The 22,324-nt window shown below is 37.0% G+C and overlaps 1 protein-coding gene across 1 annotated transcript in view; it reads right to left on the minus strand.

Moving 5' to 3' along the window:
- AVEN (apoptosis and caspase activation inhibitor) overlaps window positions 1-22,324 on the minus strand; it is a 107,575-nt gene that overhangs the window by 3,924 nt on the left and 81,327 nt on the right. The window contains exon 3 of the mRNA XM_086750199.1: window positions 4,085-4,155. Coding sequence (XP_086606325.1) covers window positions 4,085-4,155 — 71 coding nt within the window. The remainder of the gene's footprint in view (window positions 1-4,084; window positions 4,156-22,324) is intronic.

A 22,324-nucleotide genomic window follows, 5' to 3' on the forward strand; every position in this document is an offset into this window, starting at 1 on the left:
GAAATTTTAAACAAGGTATAAATGGAAAGCTCCTTAGGCAATGCCTTGAAAATCCAAAGTAGGAAAGAGTTCTGCAGACTGACAATGTCGTAAGAGGCTTTTTCAACTCAAACATCTTTTAGTCTGTGAAGCTTTCTATGCAGTAGGAGCCACTATTCTTTCATAAGTTGCTAGTATTTTCTAAACAATTAAACCGTGCACCCTGTGTGTCATTGTTTTAGTGCCTAAACAACACGGCCCTTTCTATACTTGTGCTCCCTCACCTTTTAGAATGTTGTTTTGATGATTACAAAAGCTACAGCTACATACACTTCTAAGACGACGATACTCGGGAATGGCACTCTGCTGCTGCCTAGCTGCTCAAAAGGTGAAACTGTCACTTACTAATGCAACAGGCATTGAAGTTTCCTGTAAAGTATTAAAAACACATTAACACAAAAAGCACGAGCAATATTTGATGTTTTTACAGAACACCCTTGACTTTGATAGACTTCAGCAGATTCAGAGCTCAAAGTACAGCCGAACATTCTGAGTACGTTCACCACTGATGAAAAAGATAATTTGATATAGAATTACAAAAACATAGACTAGTTTGGGTTGGAAGGGACCTTTAGAGGACATCTAGTCCAACCCCCCTGCAAGGAGCAGGGACATCTCCAACCAGATCAGGTTGCTCAGAGCCCCATCCAACCTGGCCTTGGATGTTTCCAGGGATGGGGCATCAACCACCTCTCTGGGCAACCTGCTCCAGTGTTCTACCACCCTCACTGTAAAAAATTTATTCCTGATGTCTAGTCTGAATCTACCCTCTTTCAGTTTATAATCATTACCCCTTGTGCTATCACAACAGGCCCTTCTGAAGTGTTTCTCTCCATCTTTCCTGTAGGCTCCCTTAAGATACTGGAAGGCTGCTATCATGTCTCCCTGGAGCCTTCTCTTCTCTAGACTCAACAGCCCCAACTCTCTCAGCCTGTCCTCATAGGAGAGGTGCTCCAGCCCTCTGATCTTCTTTGTGGTCCTCCCCTGGACTCACTCCAACAAGTCTGTGTCCTTCTTATGTTGGAGGCTCCAGAGCTGGACACAGTACTCCAGGTGGGGTCTCACCAGAGCAGAGTAGAGGGGGAGAATCACCTCCCTCAACATGCTGGCCCCACTGCTTTTGATGCAGCGCAGGGTACAGTTGGCTTTCTGGGCTGCAAGAGCACTTTGTCGGCTCATGTTGAGCTCGTCATCAACCAACACCCCCAAGTCCTCCTCAGGCCTGCTCTCAATCCATTCTCTGCCCAGCCTGTATTTGCGCTTGGGATTGCTCCAACCCATGTGCAGGACCTTGCACTTGGCCTTGTTGAACTTCATGAGGTTTGCACAGGCCCACCTCTCCAGCCTGTCAAGGTCCCTCTGGATGGCATCCCTTCCCTCCAGCGCATTGACCGCACCACACAGCTTGTTGTCATTGGCGAACTTGCTGAGGGTGCACTCAATCCCACTGCCCCCATGTTACTGACAAAGATGTTAAACAGGGCCAGTCCCAATACCGACCCCTGAGGAACGCCACTTGTCACCGGTGTCCACTTGGGACATTGATTTATTGACTGCAACTCTAAATGCAACCATCCAGCCAATTCCTTATCCACTAAATGGTCCGTCCATAAACCCATGTGTCTCCAGTTTAGAGACAACTGGAGAGAGATATCTATAACATATTTTAAAATCTGATTAAAAAAAATGCTTAAGTTCAGACTATACTCTCATTTTCATGAAAGCAGAGAAGCTGCTTCTAAATCTAGCTTAAAGTGACAAAAAATTGTCCCTCTCAATATGGTATAGACAGACACAGACATTTAGAAGTCCAAATACACATAAATTAGGAGAGACTTTTGTGCCATATCGTCAAAGGAATTCTCACGGCTCCCTTCTGGGAGTTAACAGGATGGCTTTTGACACCTGCACACTCACAGCAAGAATGAACATCAAAGTGTGTTCTGAGAGCAAATTTACAAAAATAAAGAAACAATGCAGTCGCTTTAACAGTTTATTGTGTCCAAATTCTGGTTCTTATATCCAATAATGAGAGTAAAAGGACCAAACAATCAGAATATCTGGTGGTTTGAATTTTTCTTCTTTACTAACAACTTTATCTTACAACGGATTAGTGATCACCATCAAAAATGATTCACTGGTACAAGTAACCCCAAAAGTTTTCAACAAGCGGTTCTTGTTGCCCAGCAATGAACTAGAACTTCAGAAAAGCCATTTCTTTTAACAGAGATGGAAAATCAAATATGGCTTTTGCACATTTGCAAAGGAGAAGGAAATCACACGAATCCGGTAACATTGAAAATTGTAAGAAGTCAAGAATCACTGAATAACAATTTAAATGCATTCCAAAAGAGCTAAGTACCCTTGCAAAAAGATTAATGTGAATGAAGGTGAAAATGGAGAGAGAGAAGAGGAGGAAAGGATGAGGATGAAAGAAAAGAGGAGTTTTTGATAAATAACATAATGGAAGAAGGAATTCACGACCCAAGTAGAGATTTCTCTAAAAGTGGTGCTTGAACAAAAAACAAATAAAGAGATCGAAGTAGTATTTAATAAATTATGAACACTTTATGGCAAATGTAGTTGTTTGTTCAAGAAAATAAGCATACTTTGTTGCTGGAATAGCCATTTTTTACTGAAAAATCCAAATGACTATTACCTGTTCGATTTTTAAACTGCAGATTGTGTTCTGAAACATTTTAAAGCATTTTATCAATATACAATAAAGCAAATCCAGATCTACTTTTTGTAACAAAAATTGATAATATTCTTAATAAACTGAAAGTTCATTCATGTCACTTACATTTCCACTCGACACTTGAAACTGATGTTTTACCACTCCTTTCTACAACTACTAGGGAACAGGAAATATCTAGTCGTTCCATCATAATAACTTCACTTCAGTGTATAATTCTGTAATAATTTCTTGTACATAATGTATAGACAGGCAAACAACTAGAAACAGGTGAGCTAAGAGGCAAAGGCAAGGAATTTGGCAAAGTAGATCTAGGATGAAAATTAGATTTGGATCCAGCTTTCAGGGAAAAGAAAGATGGGCCAGAAGGAAAAAGGAGATAACAGCCTGAAGACCAGAGACAATGTGAAAAAATAGATAATGCGATGAAACTGCCTGGGCCAGGCTTCCAGACTAAAATAAGAAATCAAAGGAGGGGTAATGGTGACCAGTGAAGTAAACTATTTCAAACCGACATAGCAGCTGTGACATAGTAAACAGTTTGATGCAACGAATTTGGATGGGGCAGGACAAATGACTACAGTTCGGGAGGGACTGCAGGCAGAAGAACGTGCCACCACACCACACTTGACAGTGTGAGCGAGCGTGGGACCAGCTCCAGAACTGTGCAGTCTCATCACTGGCAGCCAGAAGGGTGTTTGTTTGTGAAATCCACTGGCAACGTGCAACTTCATTCTGCTCACAAGGGCTTTAGCCATTCAGAAATGAATTAATGTTTTCAAATCACCTAAATGCTATAATGACAAGCCTAGGAGGAAATTTTTAAGAAATTAATATTCTGGATACTGACAGCCTGCACACTAGGAGTGGGAGGAAGTGATTAAAAAAATACAGTCATTTAAAGACTGGATGCCATGGCGTAAACATATGGTGGTTTAAAGAAACACTGCACTTGGATTTATTTCCTCATTTTAATTTGACTTTGCAACTTTAATGTACCTTTAAATTTCACTCCCCAGAGAATAATTATTGTTGATATTTTAGGAAATAAATAGCAAGCACTTAAAATTTGAACACATACTAGCACAGTTTCCCTTATTTTCCCTTCACTGGATGGATTTGCTTGTTCTTTTCTTCCAAGATAACTTAAAAACCTAACCTGCTGCTTTTATTATTTTTCATTAGGAAAAAAAAAGAGCAAGACCCAAGAGCATGAGAGGAAATTCGTAAAAATATAGAGAATAAAGAGTGCTGTTATTTTATTAAACAATTAATTGCTGAAAGCACAACTGCCTAGGCATGCTTTGCCAGGCAATTATCCACACAAACTCATTTGAATGATTCTGTTACCTGCTTATAGCATATGCTTTCTCTATCCCATTCCTTCTCATCAGCAAACCGGAACTGTGTAAAGGAATCTCCTACAGAAAAGAAAGAAAAAATGTATTTTTTTTTTTTAAATAAAAAGCTTTCTCAAAACTTCCCAACCCTACAGAAGTAAATTCAGTCAACAAACGTTACATCTTCAACAAATTTGCATTTAATGTTAATGCTGCTTGTATTCACAATATTAAACTTTTTAAAGCCAAAGTTTTATAGAAAGATCTTTTAAGCTCTTATTTGCAAAACTACTGAAAAGGGCACAACAGATTCAAACCTGAATGAGGTGGTGCTAGGTGCCACGTCCACAAGCAAGATTTTCATTGAAAAGTCCAATTTGGACAACATATTAAGAATACACACAGTATTCACAAAGACCATTTTTTTTAGGAAAAGCTTTGAATGTGCTGTAGATAGACCTTCTCTAACAACACGAAAATATCTCTTAAAACAGATTATAAATGTCCTAAAAATCAGTTTGTACAGGCAAAGTAAAGACTTCTTGTTGTCATGTAGCTAAATTCTCCAGACTCTCTTCCTTGAACTAGCCCCTACTCCAGTATGTCATCAAAAAAAAAGCACTGAACCTTGAGCTCCAATTCATATGCATAAGAGACTGAACTAAAAGAAACCTTAAATAGGGTTAATTAAGCTGCATATGTAACCTTTAGTTATAGGATCTTCCAACCTCCTACTACATTCCTCCAAGACAGCAGGAACTTCCTCTTACTACAGGGGGGACTTGGGTTATTCTTTTTAGCCAGTCCTATAAGTTTATTCACTGAAAAAACACACAAGAATTCCAGGAACTCAAAAAAAATTAGTAAGGTCTGTGACAGAGGAACATGAAAGATTAGGGTTGCAAGATGATGGCCAAAAGTCTAGAGTACAGAAAGCAAAGATGTTGCTGATGCAGAGTATGGGACATACATCATCTTAGACCGTGCAGTTTGCGAACAAACAGCTGTTTCAGGAGCAACAGCTCATTCTTTCCCAATGCGCTAGAGGAAGTTTTCAATGGCATTAACAACTGAGCATCTAACTTCCCTTTGGTTCTCAATATCCTAACTGCCATCTGTACCTTTGATCATGCCCTTAATCCTACATACAAAATCCCAACATACAATGTGCTGTATGCTAAACTGGCTTCTTTTCCATTGTCTGCCTCTCCCAAAAGCTAGAGGAGTTCAGTCTTTCGGCAATTCTGCTCAACAGTGCAACCATCTGCCAGCTTCTGTTTTGCAAGCAGAATGAATAAGCAGCAAAAGGGCACAGTGTCCTGGTTTGGTGTAGTAGAGGGGGCTACAGTGGCAGCTTCTGCAAGAGGCTGCTAGACGTTTCCCCTTTGTCCAGTGGACCTGGCTGGGTCTAGGGTGAACCCATTGCTGGACAGGGCTGAGCCAATTTGCAACAGTGATAACGCCTCTGTGATAATGTATTTAAGGGGAAAATTGAAAAGAAAAAAAAAAAAAAAAAGGAAGAGTGAAGAAGCAGAAGTGGGGGCAGAGAGGGGGAGGCATGAGCCTTGTGGGCCTTGCAGGCCTCACCCTCTGGCCTCTCACTGGGCGGCCGGCTGGGCCCGAAGCGACTCAGCCCAGCTGAAAGATGTGAAGAGAGGAGATGTGAAGAGAACCTGAGAGGCGTCTGCCTGAGCTGATTGTGAAGAATTTCTTGTGAGAGGAACAGCTGCAGACACCAAGGTCAGTGAAGAAGGAGGGGGAGGAATAATGCTGCTCCTGGCCAGGATTCCCCTGCAGCCCATGGTGGAGCAAGCTGTCCCCCTGCAGTCCATGGAGGCCCATGGAGGAGCAGAGATCCACCTGCAGCCTGTGGAGGACCCCACGCTGGAGCAGGTGGAGGCCTGAAGGAGGCTGTGGCCCACGGAGGGCTTGCACTGGGGCAGCCGTTCTGGAGGGACTGCACCCCGTGGAAAAGGACCCCACGCTGGAACAATTCATGAGCGACTGTAGCCCATGGGAGGGACTCCACGCTGGAGCAGGGGAGGAACGTGAGGAGTTCTCTGAGGAGGAGGAAGGAGGGGCGTAAAGCAACAAGTGATGAACTGACCATAACCCCCATTCCCTCTTCCCCCCTGTGCCAAATTGGTGTGGGGAAAGGAGGCAGAGATAATTTGAAATGAAGTTAAGCCCAGGAAGAGGGAGGAGTGGGGGGGAAGTTGACTGTGTTCTCTTTCTCATTGTGCTGCTTTGGTTATGTTAAAAATAATTGAAATACTTTTCCCCAAGTCAAGTCTGTTTTGCCTGTAACAGTAACTTGAATGATCTCTCCCTGTCCTTACCTCAAACTTTGAGCTTTTTGTTATATTTTCTCTCCTCCATTCTCTCAGAGGGTGGGGAGAGTGAGTGAAAAACTGTGTAGCTTGATCCCAAGCAAGGCTAAACTATGACACAGTAATCGGCATATTTCTTTGATGAACAAGAATAAAAGGGAGACCTACCCATCTCCCAGCTGGAATATAAAATTTATTGGCCATAGCTTTTTTTTTTTTAAATAAGTAAAGTGCATTTCTAATTAATTGCATTTCATGTATGCTCACTGGGTATGTAATATACTCACGTACCCAATACAGGTGCATATACTAATCACACTGTGTACCTGGTATGTCCATCATCATCATCTTCAGAACCAGTCCAGTAAGAAAGTGACCTTCTCAGCTGAGTATTTAGTTACTTATGACCATTACCATGTCCAGCTTGAATTTGCATGTCCCTATTTTCATTAGGTTTATCCAATATGTTCAGCATTACTGAGCTGACATACAACCTTGCCTGATTAGCCAGGCTTTGGTTTAGATTCAATATTCAATATAGATATTACTATTTTGAAAACAACAAATGTCAAACAGTACAAGTGCAAATAATGAAAATTAAGCACTGAAGTTAACATTTAGATATCTAAGAAGCAGCCTAATTTTCAAAATGTTTAGCTCATATAATGCACAAACACCAAGTTCTATGAGAGCTAAGTATGCTCAGCAGGATGGTAAAATAAGATCCTTTGTTTATGTACCTATCTGCAGATGCAAATACTTAACTTGAGCACTCACAGTTGACTCACTGCTGACAAATGTGCTGCTTTCTTCAGCGTGCACAGCGCAACAGCAAGTAAATCCCTCTGTTTCCAAACATCTAGAATACTGTTAATAAGTAATAACTACAGCTGAAAATTAAAGCAATCTAAATTCATTCTTCAGTCTCATCATTTTAAAATGAGTATGAAAATGTGCAAATTAATTTAGGTTTCAAAAGCTCATATTTTAAACACTCAATTTAGTAACATATGTAAAGAAGTTTTGCTGAAAAATAATTAAACTAAGTGATCCTCAAAGTCTTTATAATATTAGAATGAAGGCATAAGTATTTTCTTACAATATCCCCAAGACTCCTTCAGTTATTTCTCATGCTGCGTCACAGAGGAAAGAAGAGTTTCCTCTGCTCTTATAAAGGAGTAAAATTAAACAGAAGGATTAGTTGAATGCTTTTGGTATCTGAGAATGACCAGATGTAAAGCAGCTAAACAAACCTAGTTCATAGTGAAAATCCACTGGGATCAAGAGCTGATTTATGATTCTCCACACTCAAAGTTGGTAATAACAGATCCTCAGTTTGATACTCTATTGCTGAATTAAAGGGTATGACTTAAACTGTAGTTTAACTAGGCTCTTTAAATAAGTTAACAAAGCATGCCTTTCAAATGGAGAAGCAATAACTACAATTCGCAGTAGCACATTTAATGCAAATTAGGTTAATGAGAATGTTGGTCTAACCAATTATCTTTTCACAAATTCCTTTACCCTGAAAATAACTTCCTTTTATGCCATGAATACTAATCAAATGTCTTGCAATGACTCCAAGTTCCTTCCAACATACGAAATACTTCTCTTTATGTGAATAGTTTTCATGTTACTTAGAAATATCACTTGGTCTTCTAATACAGAGTAGCTAAAAATAATGCATTCAAATAAACCTAACACATCATCTTAGGTAACATTCATAATAAGCCTTAATATTCTTTATTGTATAAAATGTAACTTTATTATGAAAGAACAGCAGACCTAAACCACCATGGTTTCCTACCACTTGAATATATTTTAAAGCTAAATCAATTTATTTAAATAGAATGCATGCTTCATAGTCTCATTAGCCCAATTATCTCTTCATACAAATATTCACTGAATAGCAGAATCAAACAAATCCTACCTGTAATCTGTAATAAATATTTTCTGTGAAATTATCTAAGTCTAAAATTTGAAAAAATTAGGAAAAAAAACGATTTTCAGTAGGAAAACTGACTTATCAGTGGAATGATTTTGTTTATTTTAACCCTCTAATTCATTAAAAACAAAAGACATAAAACAGTACTGAAGACAGAGGAAAAATATTCTATAGTCTTAGAGATTTTCAAACTGGAGGGAGGGAACAAACAATGTAACAGGATCCTTCTGAAACTGACATGATTGTAAAGGAGCACTGCATGGGCAAATACAAGAGTCTAACCCTATTTTTAAAAAAATCATAATTTACTTTCTCCTAAAATAAGTACCAAAAATTTTGATAAACTTATTTGGGGTTTTCCAACCTTTGCTCGTCTCCCATTTATTTCATTTCGGGAATTCAAGTCTCTGTCTGCAAGTCTGTTTGATCAGCTAAAGAATACACAATAAATTTATGATGGCAGTATGCAGCTGAACCAAATAAACTACAACTTAGGTATATTTGGGAAACCAACAATGAGACCTTAAATATCTCAAAAAGCACTCTTTATCTACTACACTAGTCAAAGTTCTCCCTGAGTTACTAAATTGAGAAGATTTTCTCTACAAACAAAGTCCATCTTTACAATAGATTTTAAGCAATTTTGCAAGTTTAACTTGCAAGAGATCTCTTTATCTCTGTATCAATCCCCAGTTCATCACTATTTATGAAGGATATATATCAAAACAAACTACTGGCCTGTTGCACCAGTTGTCTTCATGGATTTCAATAATGCAGGAGAAAACATGTTATTTTTAAGGTGAAAAAAAAAGAATAAAATCCTTCAATCTCACACTTTTCTGCAGGGCAAATCAATCTGAACGGCAGAGTTTAGGCATGAATGATGCTTGAAATCTTATCCAACATCAGTGGTTGATGTAAGACTGACCAACTCTCTTGAGGAGTCGGGAGGAAGATAAGCAACATATTCTTTCCCTTTTAATAGTGCAGAACTTCATGTAGAAGGTCCAAGAGAAGACAGAAATCTACAGATCAAAGAAAAGGTGGGCAACTACTAAGTCTCAAGTTTTGAGCTAACTTACAAGCACAAAGAGGAAACTAAAGCTTACCAGTGTTTTAGGATTAATTAGGTGCAAGTGAATGTTTTTCAAATGGGAGGAGAAAGCATGAGGAAGAATTCCCATCTATGCATGCCCTGGCTTGCTCTAACTAGAAGATTTTGAAAACAGCATGGAAAGAGCAAGAACCCCAGGCTGGGCACTTTGGAACATCATCAGAATAAAAAGATGTCTTTTCTCCTTATACAGTGTTTCCACATAGTGCGATTTATATATATATATATGTTTTTATATACAATATAGATGGACAATATTAATTGTCTATCTACAAGTAACGATCATTTTATATTAAAAACTCTTTGGATAAATACTAGTGAAGATTTCCTATTATAGGACACCTAAAGGTTTTCCTTTTTTACTCCTACAAAAGGAGACTTACATACATGCAAATTCATAATAAATATTCATCCAACACTAGGAAATGCATGTTCTGGAAAGGTTTTACATGCATAATCACATACACATCATAAACAGATAAACATCCAGATACAGTCATTTTCCCATGATGAGGTAGCATATAATACTGAGAAACAGACTCCTGGAAGACACAAAGCTTCCAAAGACTCTTCACGGCAGTTCTAATAACAATACTATTTTCTATTTCTGCTTTTTAAATTTCTCCACTTTGATAGAGTACACATTGTAACTATTATCTTTTACTATGACTAAGGCTGCAATGTTCTACTTATGCAATTTGCCACGAGCATAGATTGAGTAATAGCAATTTTCAGAACGTGAGAATACAAAAACAACACATAAAAGACCCTGTAAAAACTCAATATCTATTAATTTTTTTCAGACATTATTAAGATCAATATATTGGAAGTCATTGCAAAGTCTATTTTATCAAGAACATGACTGGTCTTTCCAAACAACATGCCTTCACCACAAATACTTTAGCACAACCTACATTTTTCCCTGGTTCAGCTGCTCACCAATAGGTTGCACAGCCACGTATTACAAACTCCAGAAGGTTTATGCAACAGTTCAGCATAAAAATTCTAGCTACCAGCAGAAGATATATATCAAAGAAAATAATTTAAATAACATTCTTCTACTGACAGCAGTAGAAGTTCTTGACCTCTGGGCAAATACACCCCGTCAAGGATATTTGTAGCCTCCACTGCAGACTACAAAGCATATTTGTAACCAGATTCAAAAAGAACAATATTCTAAATTAATTCCCTGGCACAACTACACTACTGCTACTAGTCACAATTTTTAAAATAAATATAAAAATTTGACTAAACAGCAGGATTATCTGATCAAGGCTAAATGATGGCCTCAAAATTTAAAATGTGTTGCAGACAAAGGAGTTAGAAGGAAGGATCTTTGGAAACTAGTGCTGCCTCTGGAATCAAGAGTGTCTATTCAGGAAGGACAGAGATAATTTAACACACAGAGGAACTGCAACCTATTGAAATCAAGGACGGATGCCAGCTTTTCAAATGAGGAGCAGGGTGAAGCCAACAAGTGCCAAAACCCACTATGTTTATTAAAAAAAAAAATAAAATCTCTTTATTAAAAGCTAAAGCAGAGGTTGACAAGAGTCAAAACAGGAAAACTGAACAAATAAAATTATATTTGAAGAGGTTCAGAAAAACAAACTGTAGTACACATGCTTCTGCGTGAACACCAGGTGACTAAGAACAGAGGAAAAAACAGAATGCCTTCAAGCCTTTAGAGCTTCAAAAAGCTGAAAGACGACACAGGAATACTGGGAGAAGCAAAAGGAAGACTGAAGAGGACAGTGCAATACTAGCTAGAGGTGTGTGATGGACAAATTAGTAGAAAATATAAGAAATTTAACACATGTGGATAAACAAAAATATTTGAGGGAAGAGTCAACACAGCATTTGAAAAGGATAGTTCTGGTGCACGATCTAAGACAATTTATTGAAAGAAGAAAAAAATCATGCAGATAAGCAGGATCTAGTTCGTATAATTTACATGTGTTTCCAAAAGTTTTCACTGACGTCCCACTCCCTTTCCCACCCAAGAATTCAGAGCAGCAAAAAGAGGAGACTTCGTATGAATAAATAATTGCCTAAAAGCAGGAAGGAAAAGAATAAATTGTCAATTTTCACATTAAAATAAACCATCAGTATAATTCTCTGGGGTCGTATCTGTTTAACCTCTTCACTCAATTAAAACAGAAGAGAAAAAAGGTGAGAAAAATGAAGTGACGAAGTTGGCTAATGATACTAAGCTTCTCATGGTAATATAGATGAAGGTAGGCTGTGGAGAATGATGTAAGGATTTCACAAGCAGATTTTAAAACGGCAGATGAAACTCAATACCAAAATGCAAAATGCTGCAATTCTAACTTCACATACAAAATACGTTCAGAGCTGACCAACACCATTCGGAATCAGAATCTCAGTGCTCAAATAAACAAACTCCATGGAATTATTAGAAAAGCAACAGTGAACAACACAGAGAACATCATTGCATGCCTATCATGTATTATCATCTTGAATACTGTGCACAGTCTTGGTTTCCCAAGCCAAATTTCAATAAACACAACAGCATTAGAAAAGGCATGGAACAGTTCCTGTATGAGAAAAAATTTAGTAACTTCAGTCAAGGGAGGGGAACCAAGGGAACGTGACAGAGATCTAAAAACCATGAAAGGCATAAAAAGGGCAGAAAGGGACTCACTGCTCATTCTCTTTTCTCACAGAAGACCTAGAGGCATCAAATGAAGCCAGCAGAGAATGCACTCGAAACAAATAAGAAGTGGCAAATCTTTATAAGTTGAAGTTAGGTTGTGAGACTCCATGCCATCAGATGGTGCAGATGTCAGAAGTTCCACAGATACAAGGAGGGATACAAGATAAATATTTTTAAATACAAAGATTCCACATCTGGTCAGGATGTCCCTGGGACATAAATTTTTGCAGGTCAAGAAAGTATTTGGGAAAGTAGCACATAATACAGCATATTCAGGTGCCTTACCTCAGCTATCTCCAGATGGACCTTGGGTCTGATTCAATAGAATCAACCTTAAATTAAAGTAAACAGCTATTTTTTTCTAGTTGTAGAGCTCTACCTTTCTCTTTATTAGTTCTCTTTCTGCAGGCAAAATATGAAGGAAAAGCAGTTAACGCACAAGTTTATCTCAAATCTGTAGCTAAGAGTTCTTTCAAGTCAGTGCACATCTTACATCTGCAGGATGTATAAGGAGACAACAGATAATGCTGCCATATGGGCAATTGTATAAATAGCATCAAGCAGACACTCTCTGCTTGCTAATTAACTTTTCCACATTTTCTTAAATGTATAATGATTTTAATACGTATTTTTTATTAAATATTTAATGATTAGCTCTGAGAATACAGCTAAAATGCAAAATATTAAAACAAAATGCATTGAACAAAAACGCAGATTTAGAATTTCACCCAAATGTAGTAGCCTGATGTGGCCTTTCATAAGTACCAATCCTACCTTCTCCATTATTCACTTTTTTACTGAACAAACAGTAAAATGATATTTAAGTGTGAAGTTACTGATTTCCCCATAGGTTAAGTATAAACCTTTCATAAGTTTAAGCTAGTCAGCTTAAATATTTACATTCTTCCTGATGCTTTATGACATTTTCTAGTAGCATTTTTTCAAGTCACTAATTTATCATATACTTGGTGATTTTAAAATGCTACTGCAACCAGCTTGCTAGATTAGATAAAGTATAAAAATCCATAGAGCATACTGTTTTTTAAGCAATATCACTCAAGAGAAAGGCTGAACAAAAAGGCAAAGATCGCCCCAAAAATTAATGCACAAATACTCAAGACTAAAGACTTTTTTTTTTTTTTTTTTTTCCTTTGTAGCATTGGTATGACATAGCAGGAAGTGAAGTTTGTGATTTTCCCTAGCGACAGAGGCAGAAGACTCTCCTTTTGAGTGAAAGGGAAAGGACTCGTGTTTTCAAAAGACTGGACGCAACAAAGGCAAAAGCAGCCTAGTAGTAGAGTTTTTGAGCCCTGCAGACCAACAGGTTAAGGAACTTATTGATCTGGCCCTTCATGAAGACCCCGTTTTCTCCAAGACTATATAAGCAGAAGCACAGCATGTGTCCATAGCAGAAAACACAGCTGAAATTCAACACAGGAAGAAATGGCAAGGTTCCCACCCACAAAGGGAGATTTACATAATGTCAAACTGCAGGACTTGAAAGAGGAATCTGTTTGCATGCACTGGCACTGGCACTGGCACAAGCTAATCAGATTCTGGCTTCTAAGTGAGGAAAGAAGAAGAGGCAGAATGAAAAAAGAATCTGAAACAAGAGGAACGAGGCTCAAGCAGAATAGAAGCTGGTCATCCAAAAAGATTCTTGACAGGAACTGCTGTGCGGCAGCCACAGTGAGTGGGCAGAGGACGAGGGAGAGGGGAGAAGGATGAATTCCTATGGATTCTGTTAATCAAAAATACTGCCTTGAGACCTTGGGGCAGATGGTCCCTCTAAGCTTACACAACCACTTTGAAGAGGAAATGAGAGCTTTGATGAACAGTTTTGTTTTAAACAGACAAGAGACAAATAATTCTGAGGTTAGAGCTGAAACAGCACCTTTGATTCATACCATAGACAATACAACTTGCAAGTAATTCAATATCCTATACTTCTGAGCTTTGACATTGTGAGAAGTTAAAAAAAAAAATCCATAATGGATGACAAAACCTTTGCAGCTTTATCATAGTTTAACCCCAGTTGGCAACCAAGTACCACAGAGCTGCTCACTCTGCTCCCACCCTGGTGGGACAGGGAGAGAATCAGAAGGGTAAAAGCAAGAAACTGGTGAGTTAAGAACAATTTAATGACTGAAATAAAACAAATTTTTTTAAAAAATTGTCATGAAAAGAAAAACACAAAAAGAGAAAAAAACAAAACCCAAGAAAAACAAGTGAAGCAATCATTTATCACCCGCCAAACAACGCCCAGCCAGTCCTCAAGCAGCGACCACCTCCCCGCCAGCTCCCTCCAGTTTATATGTTAAGCATGGCATCATATGGTACGGAATATCCCTGCAGCGAGTTTGGATCAGCTGTCCTGGCTGAGCCCATTCCCAGATTCTTTTGTACCTCCAGCCTTCTTGCTGGCAGGACATGAGAAGCTGAAAAGTCCTTGACTTAGTGTAAGCACTATTTAGCAACAACTAAAACATCAGTGTGTTATCAACATTATTCTCATACTAAATCCAAAACACAGCACTATACCAGCTACTAGGAAGAAAATTAACTTTATTCCACACAAAAGTAGGATGAGTTTATTCAGAAAATTTTCATTTTTTCTAAATTACACAAGACGACCAACTTTTATGATGTTTCCAAATCCAAATATAATTTATGTCCTACTGTATGAAACCAAACAAGGTTTCACATTTTGCCAAATTGTAGCTAGATTTCTCATTATTAGAAAGCTCAGATTCAAAACTCAGTTCCTAGTCTGACCTTGGCTGAGTGCCCTACCCACTAAACTACCGCGCTTTTTCATAAATGCCTCTGTCTCAATGCTGTTAGGAACCTGAACGTTTTTCCCAATTAAAGTCAAACATATATATTTTTAAAATGCAACAAAATTTCTACAGTTGTTTAGATACTTCATGTCACGCTAGCTACAAAAGGAAGAACATCAGAAACAGCATGTTAATCTATTTTGGTAAGTCACAAAATGGCACTCACGGGTTGTAGGTTCTTTATCTTGTCCTATCTAGGCAAAATTCCTCCTAATTATTCTTTATTTGGATTATTGTTCATTATACTTCCTGCGTAAACAGTGCATGCACGTATATTGCTGTATTGTATCTGAGAGTGAGAATGTCACATAATTCATTAGATCAGATTTATTCTTGCACCTTCCCATCTAAGAGAACTTTATATCTAACCGGTATGCTTAACTAAGAGCAGTTGCATTGCATGAATTTACACTGGATAACCACTGTTTTCTGTAAGTAGGCTGTCAGAATATTTGGTCTGAAAACTTAAAAATTCCTGAAATATCTTTCTTACCCACAAACAGCAGGAGTATAGAAAATAAGCCTCCTTTGTTCCACATTGTACCTCCAACAAAAATTTTCTACTTTGCACCAAAAAACCCTCAAACACCAACAGTAATCCTAAACAAATGAACAAACTTAAAAAACTTTACTTTAAGCAGTTTGCTATTTTTACTTCAATAATAGCCACTAACTTGACACAATGAGAGAAAAAGTCTGCTATCTGTAGTTCTTACATGCCAAACACTGTAAAATTTCCCTCTTTCCTCCTTCCCTCCAGGTTTTATAGCACAGAAGTCATGAAAGTTTGCAATAGTTTTGACAGTCAAGTAGTCAAGCTTCCATTTTAAGCATTTAAAGCTAGTCTTAATTTTTTATGATTGTACACACGTTATTTGACAGGTCTTGCGTTATTAGAATTTCATAACCCCAAAAAAAAAAAAAAAACAAACCTAAGTTTTTCTTACTGCCACAACTTCATTCTTTACACTGTATTTGCTAGAGCACTTACAGCGAAGCATGCAATTATATAATCAATAAATATTACTTATGGTGCTATGCTGGATATTTTTAATATCATCACATCCAAATTAGTAGCATTTTTCCTAAAGCAGAATTCACTATTCATGAACGTGGTACAGTATGCCGTGTCTATGGGACCATCTTTCAAAAGTATTCATGAATTATACATAAAGGTGGAGGCCTAAAATATTCAAGCGGTTTGATAGAGTGAGTATGAGGTTTGCCTTTCTTGCATTCATAAAGGGTTCTGCAAGATGCAACACGTCATAGTACTAGCACAAGCTGGCAAGGTTTTTTTGTTTGATGAAACAAGCGACTTAGCTCCAGAAAACAAGACAGGAGGATTTTCTTCTGATATGTTAATAAAACTACAAACATTACAATTAGCAAAGATTAAATCTAGTAAAGCTCCAGTTCTAGAAGCATGCAAAAGCTTGGAAAGTATTTCTTTGCATATGCATATGCAAGTTACTCATAACTCTCCAAAGATGATAGTGTAATGGCTTATCAGAGAGTTCTGAACATCAACTTAAAATTAACAGCAGATGGGTAAGCATTCGCTTAGATCAAAAATACAAGCAGCATACTGGATTTGTCTCTACCAAAGCATCAGAAAGCCACTACATTCTTGGTCCAACTTATATTTGTAAGAAAAAAAAAATCCATTAACTAGAAGCTAGTGTTTATTTTTCAAGGAATGTGCTTTTTAAAATGTTACAATTATCTACAGCAGAGTTTTCCCATTGCTACAGATAAATTGGTCAATGTAAAGTTCCAAAACCTGTATTGATAGAAATTAGAGTTCTTCTGTAAAGTGAAAAGTAGAAAAATAATTTCTTACTATCTACAGTTCCTTGGGTCATGTTAAAAAGCAAGTTGTAGCCACAGACAAGCTTCTGCTCATCTTTTGTATCAGGTACCCTGAGAGTTTTTCTAGTAAATCTATCATAAGCAAATAAAGCTTGGGTTAACTCAAGTGCAAACACCAGCAGGCCCTGTGTTGACCCCTGTGCTTGCTCCTTTGTGCTGAATGCACTACAGCATTCCACATTCTACAGTTTCCAATAGCTTTAGCAACACATCCCGTAGCCTTCTTCAGCAAGTCTCCTTGTATGGTAGTGACAAGAACTACAGCTTTCCCACAAATTAAAAAACATGAAGAGATTATACAGAATGGAGAATTACAGTTTTCTGGATGACAAACACCATCTGGGCTACATATTCACTGCTGATACACAGTGTTTCGCGGGTCTAAATAATGCAAAAGTATTGATTTTTATTTAATTATCTTCTGTATTCAAACAGTACAGAATTGAAATGTGCACTCTAGTGTTCATTTTTAAATATTCATTTGGAGAATTTATTTTCCATCGCAGTATCTGTCTATTCCAAACTATTAAATAGCATCATAGCAATATAAAAATTGAAGTTTGAAGATATTGAAGAAAGTGATATATCTGGTAATAATAATAAAGCTAAAATGAAAAATCATCTGTAACATAGCTATTCACTAGAGTTATTTAGTTTCCCTTGTTGGTTACTTCTAGATTTTTCTATGATCTAGTTCTATAGAATCAAAAAAAAAAAAAAAAAAAAAAAGGCTCACACAGCTTTGTGCAAAGGAATGTTACTTCATGATATATTTTAATGTTGTGCCAAAGCCTTCCCTGCCTATTCATTCATCCATCACCCTGCTTGTTCCAGCCCTTTTATTAGGTTTATTTTAGCTTTTTACCTTCTTTAAATCAATTCCTCTAGATTTCTGACCATGATTATTGTACTTTAAGTCCCTTTTGCCTACCTGGAACATAATAAGCTGGTGACGATCAATGAAATCTTTACTTTAGGAGGAAATAATCTGTGAACCATGTAGAAAGTACTGAAGTACTCTCTCTGCTCTGCCTTTCAAATTGCATTGCTTTGTGGTAAACACTTCACTATGCAAAGAAATATGCAAGGTGTCTATCAAACATTATTCTCATTGTTTGTTTTCATTTTGAATGTGGTGAGAAAATAGTATTCCAAAACAAGAAGTTATGACATTTTTATTTTGTACACAGGCATTTTAAAATGTGGGGGTTTTTTCAGAAAAAAAAAAAAAAAAATTAGTATTGAGTATATATTTCTACTATTGAGTAGAAATATTTTTATTTTATCTAACTATCTCAATGAAATGCTTTCAGTCAGTCTTGCCTTATGGGGCATATTAATTTTGATTCTCATTTAGCATGTCAACAGTGAAGCCACTGTGTAGTATATATCAAGTCAGTATAGAACTTTAATAAGGTTTAGCATTTAAGCAATGAAGGCACAGCACTCAGTGAACAAATTATAATTTTCAGAAACTGCATTCTTCCTCAGAAATAATAATTTGGGCAGAAGTTCCCTGAGTAGCTCAAATTGTCTGATTTTTAATCTAATCAACATTTATTTTAAAAAACAGTATCAGAGACACTGAGATTTGTAGCAAGTTTTTGGATTATCATTACTTTCTTACAAAAATTATCAACTGACTCTCACTTTCCTTCAGCAATCACATAGGGAAAGGTTTCACAACACATCTTCCCCACTGAATTACAAATTATAAACCTGTAATAACACAGAGCCAAAGCTCACCTGAGAACAAGGATTAGCAGACAATGAAAATGTGCTTAGCACAAGTAAAAGATGCTTAACAGTTATAAATCTTGGCCATATATATGTAAAAAGGAAAAATAATAGTCTTTATAGCATAAGAGAAAAAAGCTTTCACCAAGATGCTGCTCTTGTGCATGTCTTTCCCTACACATGAAAAATGAGTGACCTTCTCTCTAAACATGTATCTATTTTTTTTTTTAATAATACCTCTTCTGGTTTTGGTTACTGCTTTTAAAAAAATAAATAAATTGTAAAAGTAGCTTGCTTTATTTTGTTTTTAAGCTTCAGAGACTAAAAATGAATCAGAATCTACCAAAAGTTTTAGGATGACAACAAGGTCACTCATGACTCTGCTGATAGCCTAATATACAACCTCAGAGACATAATCTCTTTTTCTGGGCCAGAGAATTTTTTCCACAAGCTTCAGTTAGCACACAGCTTTGTTGCACATTTGAAGGTCAATCCAAAAATGGCAGTAATATCCTCAGCTGGGAGAGGATGGAAGTGAAAAAAACCTCTCTCCACTCTTACTAAGAAAACGATACATGATACCACATTTGTAAAATACAGCCCATCTACAGACTTAAAATGTTCTTTGTAAAGCACCGTAAGATCTCCACAAAAGTGCTAAGATCTAACAGTGGTACTTGATGCCAGTCCTACTATCACCAAAAGAGCATCTTCTTGCTGAAGCCCGATATTGAAGTAATCATTTCAAAATCACTTAAAAATAAAGATTATGGCTACTGCAGAGGCAAAAAGAGATACAATTGTTGGGTGAATGACAGTCTGGTTAGTGAATTACCCAAATTCTAACAAATCAAGCTACTGAGCTCAAATTTTAAAACATCTCTGCTTTACTACAATCCACAGCTCTCAAAGAGAGGAAGTCAGTTTTGCCTGTGTTTTTCACATTATGCAGTTTGCTTTTGCTAAGTGCAAACACACAATGCAGGCATTCTCCTAATAGTTCCTAATGTTTCCAAAATGTGTTTGAAGAGTAAAGTTAGGCTTTTAACTCTTTCAAAGTGAATTAAGAGACTGATCATTTCTTCAGATAAATGACAAATGACAAATTTTTCCGGAGCATTGCATACCCATTGAGTATACCTCAGTGAACCTGTAAAAGGTGATCAAAGCAACATGAGACTGTGATACTTTCACCGCACTATTACACACCCCACTGAAAAATAAAAAGCCACTAAAGGTCTACAAGTGAAAAAAAAAATTAAGGTTTATTCAACTACTGCAATTATTCCATTTTATATTACATATGGGGGCAGCTAGGGTTCTCTGAAAGTCAAATTAAAAATATACTTGAACTGTCAAAGCTAACTTACACTTCATTCGTATGTGGTTTTGAGACATCAGCTGCTCTAAACTGCCAGCTGATGGTAGGTTTACCTACCTACATCACATCCATGATGAGTCATTGCAGAAGCTAAATGTACTGCAAGGCCAGTTTTGATGGATGACTTGGAGTCAGGAATTAGCAACCACTGGAGGGAAAAGCAAAACCGAGGAGAATTTGGGAAGATCACAATTTCTAGTCAAATAAACATTTCAAACTAAACTTAATTACCCCTATACCCTCAAAGGTGGTAATGGGGAACCTGTCACAGAACTACTGGATTAATGTCAGGAGGAAATAAGGTACAATGGGTTGCCATTCTATTGTACTTAGTGATCAAAAAATAGATTGCTGTATGTTTAGAAATGTTTTTTATTACATTGTACAGTACTACAACATACACGATTAATAATTTACCAGTACTGCACCTAAAAAAAGAGATAAATAAATGCAAATATAAACACCCTTAAACACTGAAAAGCCATGCATCTCTGGTCCTACAAAAACGAAGACACAACAGCTGAAAATTACTCACATTTAAAATATACTTATGAAAATATTTTCAGCCTCTGTTGAATTTATTAAGTTCAGAGGAGTAAAAAACAGTTTGGCAATTGATAATATCAGAAACAAACTCTATGACTGTCGAAATGAACACCAGGAAATTTTGGAAAATGTCACCTACTAAATTAATGAGCAATCTTTCTATCATGTCTGTATTTCACTTTGATACCTTCCAAGCAAGGTAATAAAAAGGAGACAGAAGTTACCAGTGTAGTGTAAGGCTAGACTTACCCTCACTATTGGTTGAATGTGCAAATGGGAGAGCAGCAGCCACATCGATCAGCCTGAGCTGGAGAGACCCCAGGGTCTCTGGGCTGAGCAGAAGGAATCCCCAGGAGCTGCTGGAAGTGGTGGCTGCTTATAATGCCCCTTAACACAAAAACAATCAAGAAACTTGCTCTAAAATTTTTGTTCTGAATAAAGATGACAAACCTCTTTATAATCATCATAGAAGCATGGAAGACTACTAAAGCTATATCTCAATAATTCAATTAACATAAATTTCTTTCAGTAGATGAGCTCACTGTGGTTGAGAAAGACTTTTTTCCTTACAGCTACAAGGAAAGCATTCTCCATGTAAAGGTGTAGAAGTCCACATGGCTACCAGATGAATGAGAAGTCATTAGAGAAGAGCCAGATTTGTGACTCATATCACTTTAGTATAATGAGAAATGTTATACCCTCTGTACAACGCTGCTTTTAAGTGAACATGAAATGTTAAAAGACAATCAACAGAAGAGTACTATACATACGTGCTAGATGAAGACAAACTGTGGAAAAAGTTCACTGACTTAATGAAGAAAGCATAATTCAATGTATTGATAATGTTAAGCACAAAGAGAAATGTGACACTGATTATATTATAATTTAACTTTTTTTCATTTGAAAATGTCTCTTCTTCTATGATTACTTTCTACAATTAGAGAAGATGAGTTTAAAAGGTGTAATAAAATCTTTCTAATTCAGACAATAATTACCATTTTGTTGGGTATAGTAAAAACCAATTACTTCCTCCAGCTTTTGTCATCAGGTGTGTCCTGAGAGTCAACTATATAGATTGTACATATTTCAAACAATGAGGAAAGACAACATTTCTGGGCCTACTTTGAGTTATAAGTAGTTCTAGGTTATTTTACAGTAATAGCTTAAGATAGAAAAGCATATATCAGCTGATTCAATAATAAAAACATGACCCCATACTAAGCCTATCTTCCAAAATTCCAGAAAGTTTTGTTCTCTCAAAAAAAAAAAAAAAAAAAAACCCAACCTCTATGCAGTTTCTCTACAATGCACTCATCTGGACTTCTTCCATGTCAATAAATAAATAATGAAAAAAAGCCATTGCATGAGGTGCTACATGCCTGTAAGCGGTCACATGGCCTAAAAGGTGACTAAGTTCATCCTGGAAACTGCAAACTGGATTTCACAGTGCAGTCTGGCATCCATTAACAGTGCGTTTACTCATGCTTCTGTGAACCCAGAACTATGGCCATAAATTTTACATGGCAGACACAACAAAAAGGTCTACTGTGCACTTTTTCAGGGGTACCCTTCATAAGAGGCTACTCAAAAGAAAAGAAAAACAAGCGCTCCTCTTTAGCTACATATTGTTTGCAGGCCTTCTTCAATACCTTTTACATTCTTGTACCACACTAATGACTACATTTGGTAGTCTTTAAATTTGTTCACAGGAAATGTCTTTTGTAAGCAAGACAACTTCATATATGAACAACTGCACAGGCTGGCGGTATACACAGGCCATTACCACTGCAGTATTTTCCTAAATGTTC

This window comes from Chlamydotis macqueenii, chromosome 5 (assembly GCF_036417535.1).
Source record: "Chlamydotis macqueenii isolate bChlMac1 chromosome 5, bChlMac1.mat, whole genome shotgun sequence".
NCBI lineage: Eukaryota > Metazoa > Chordata > Aves > Otidiformes > Otididae > Chlamydotis > Chlamydotis macqueenii.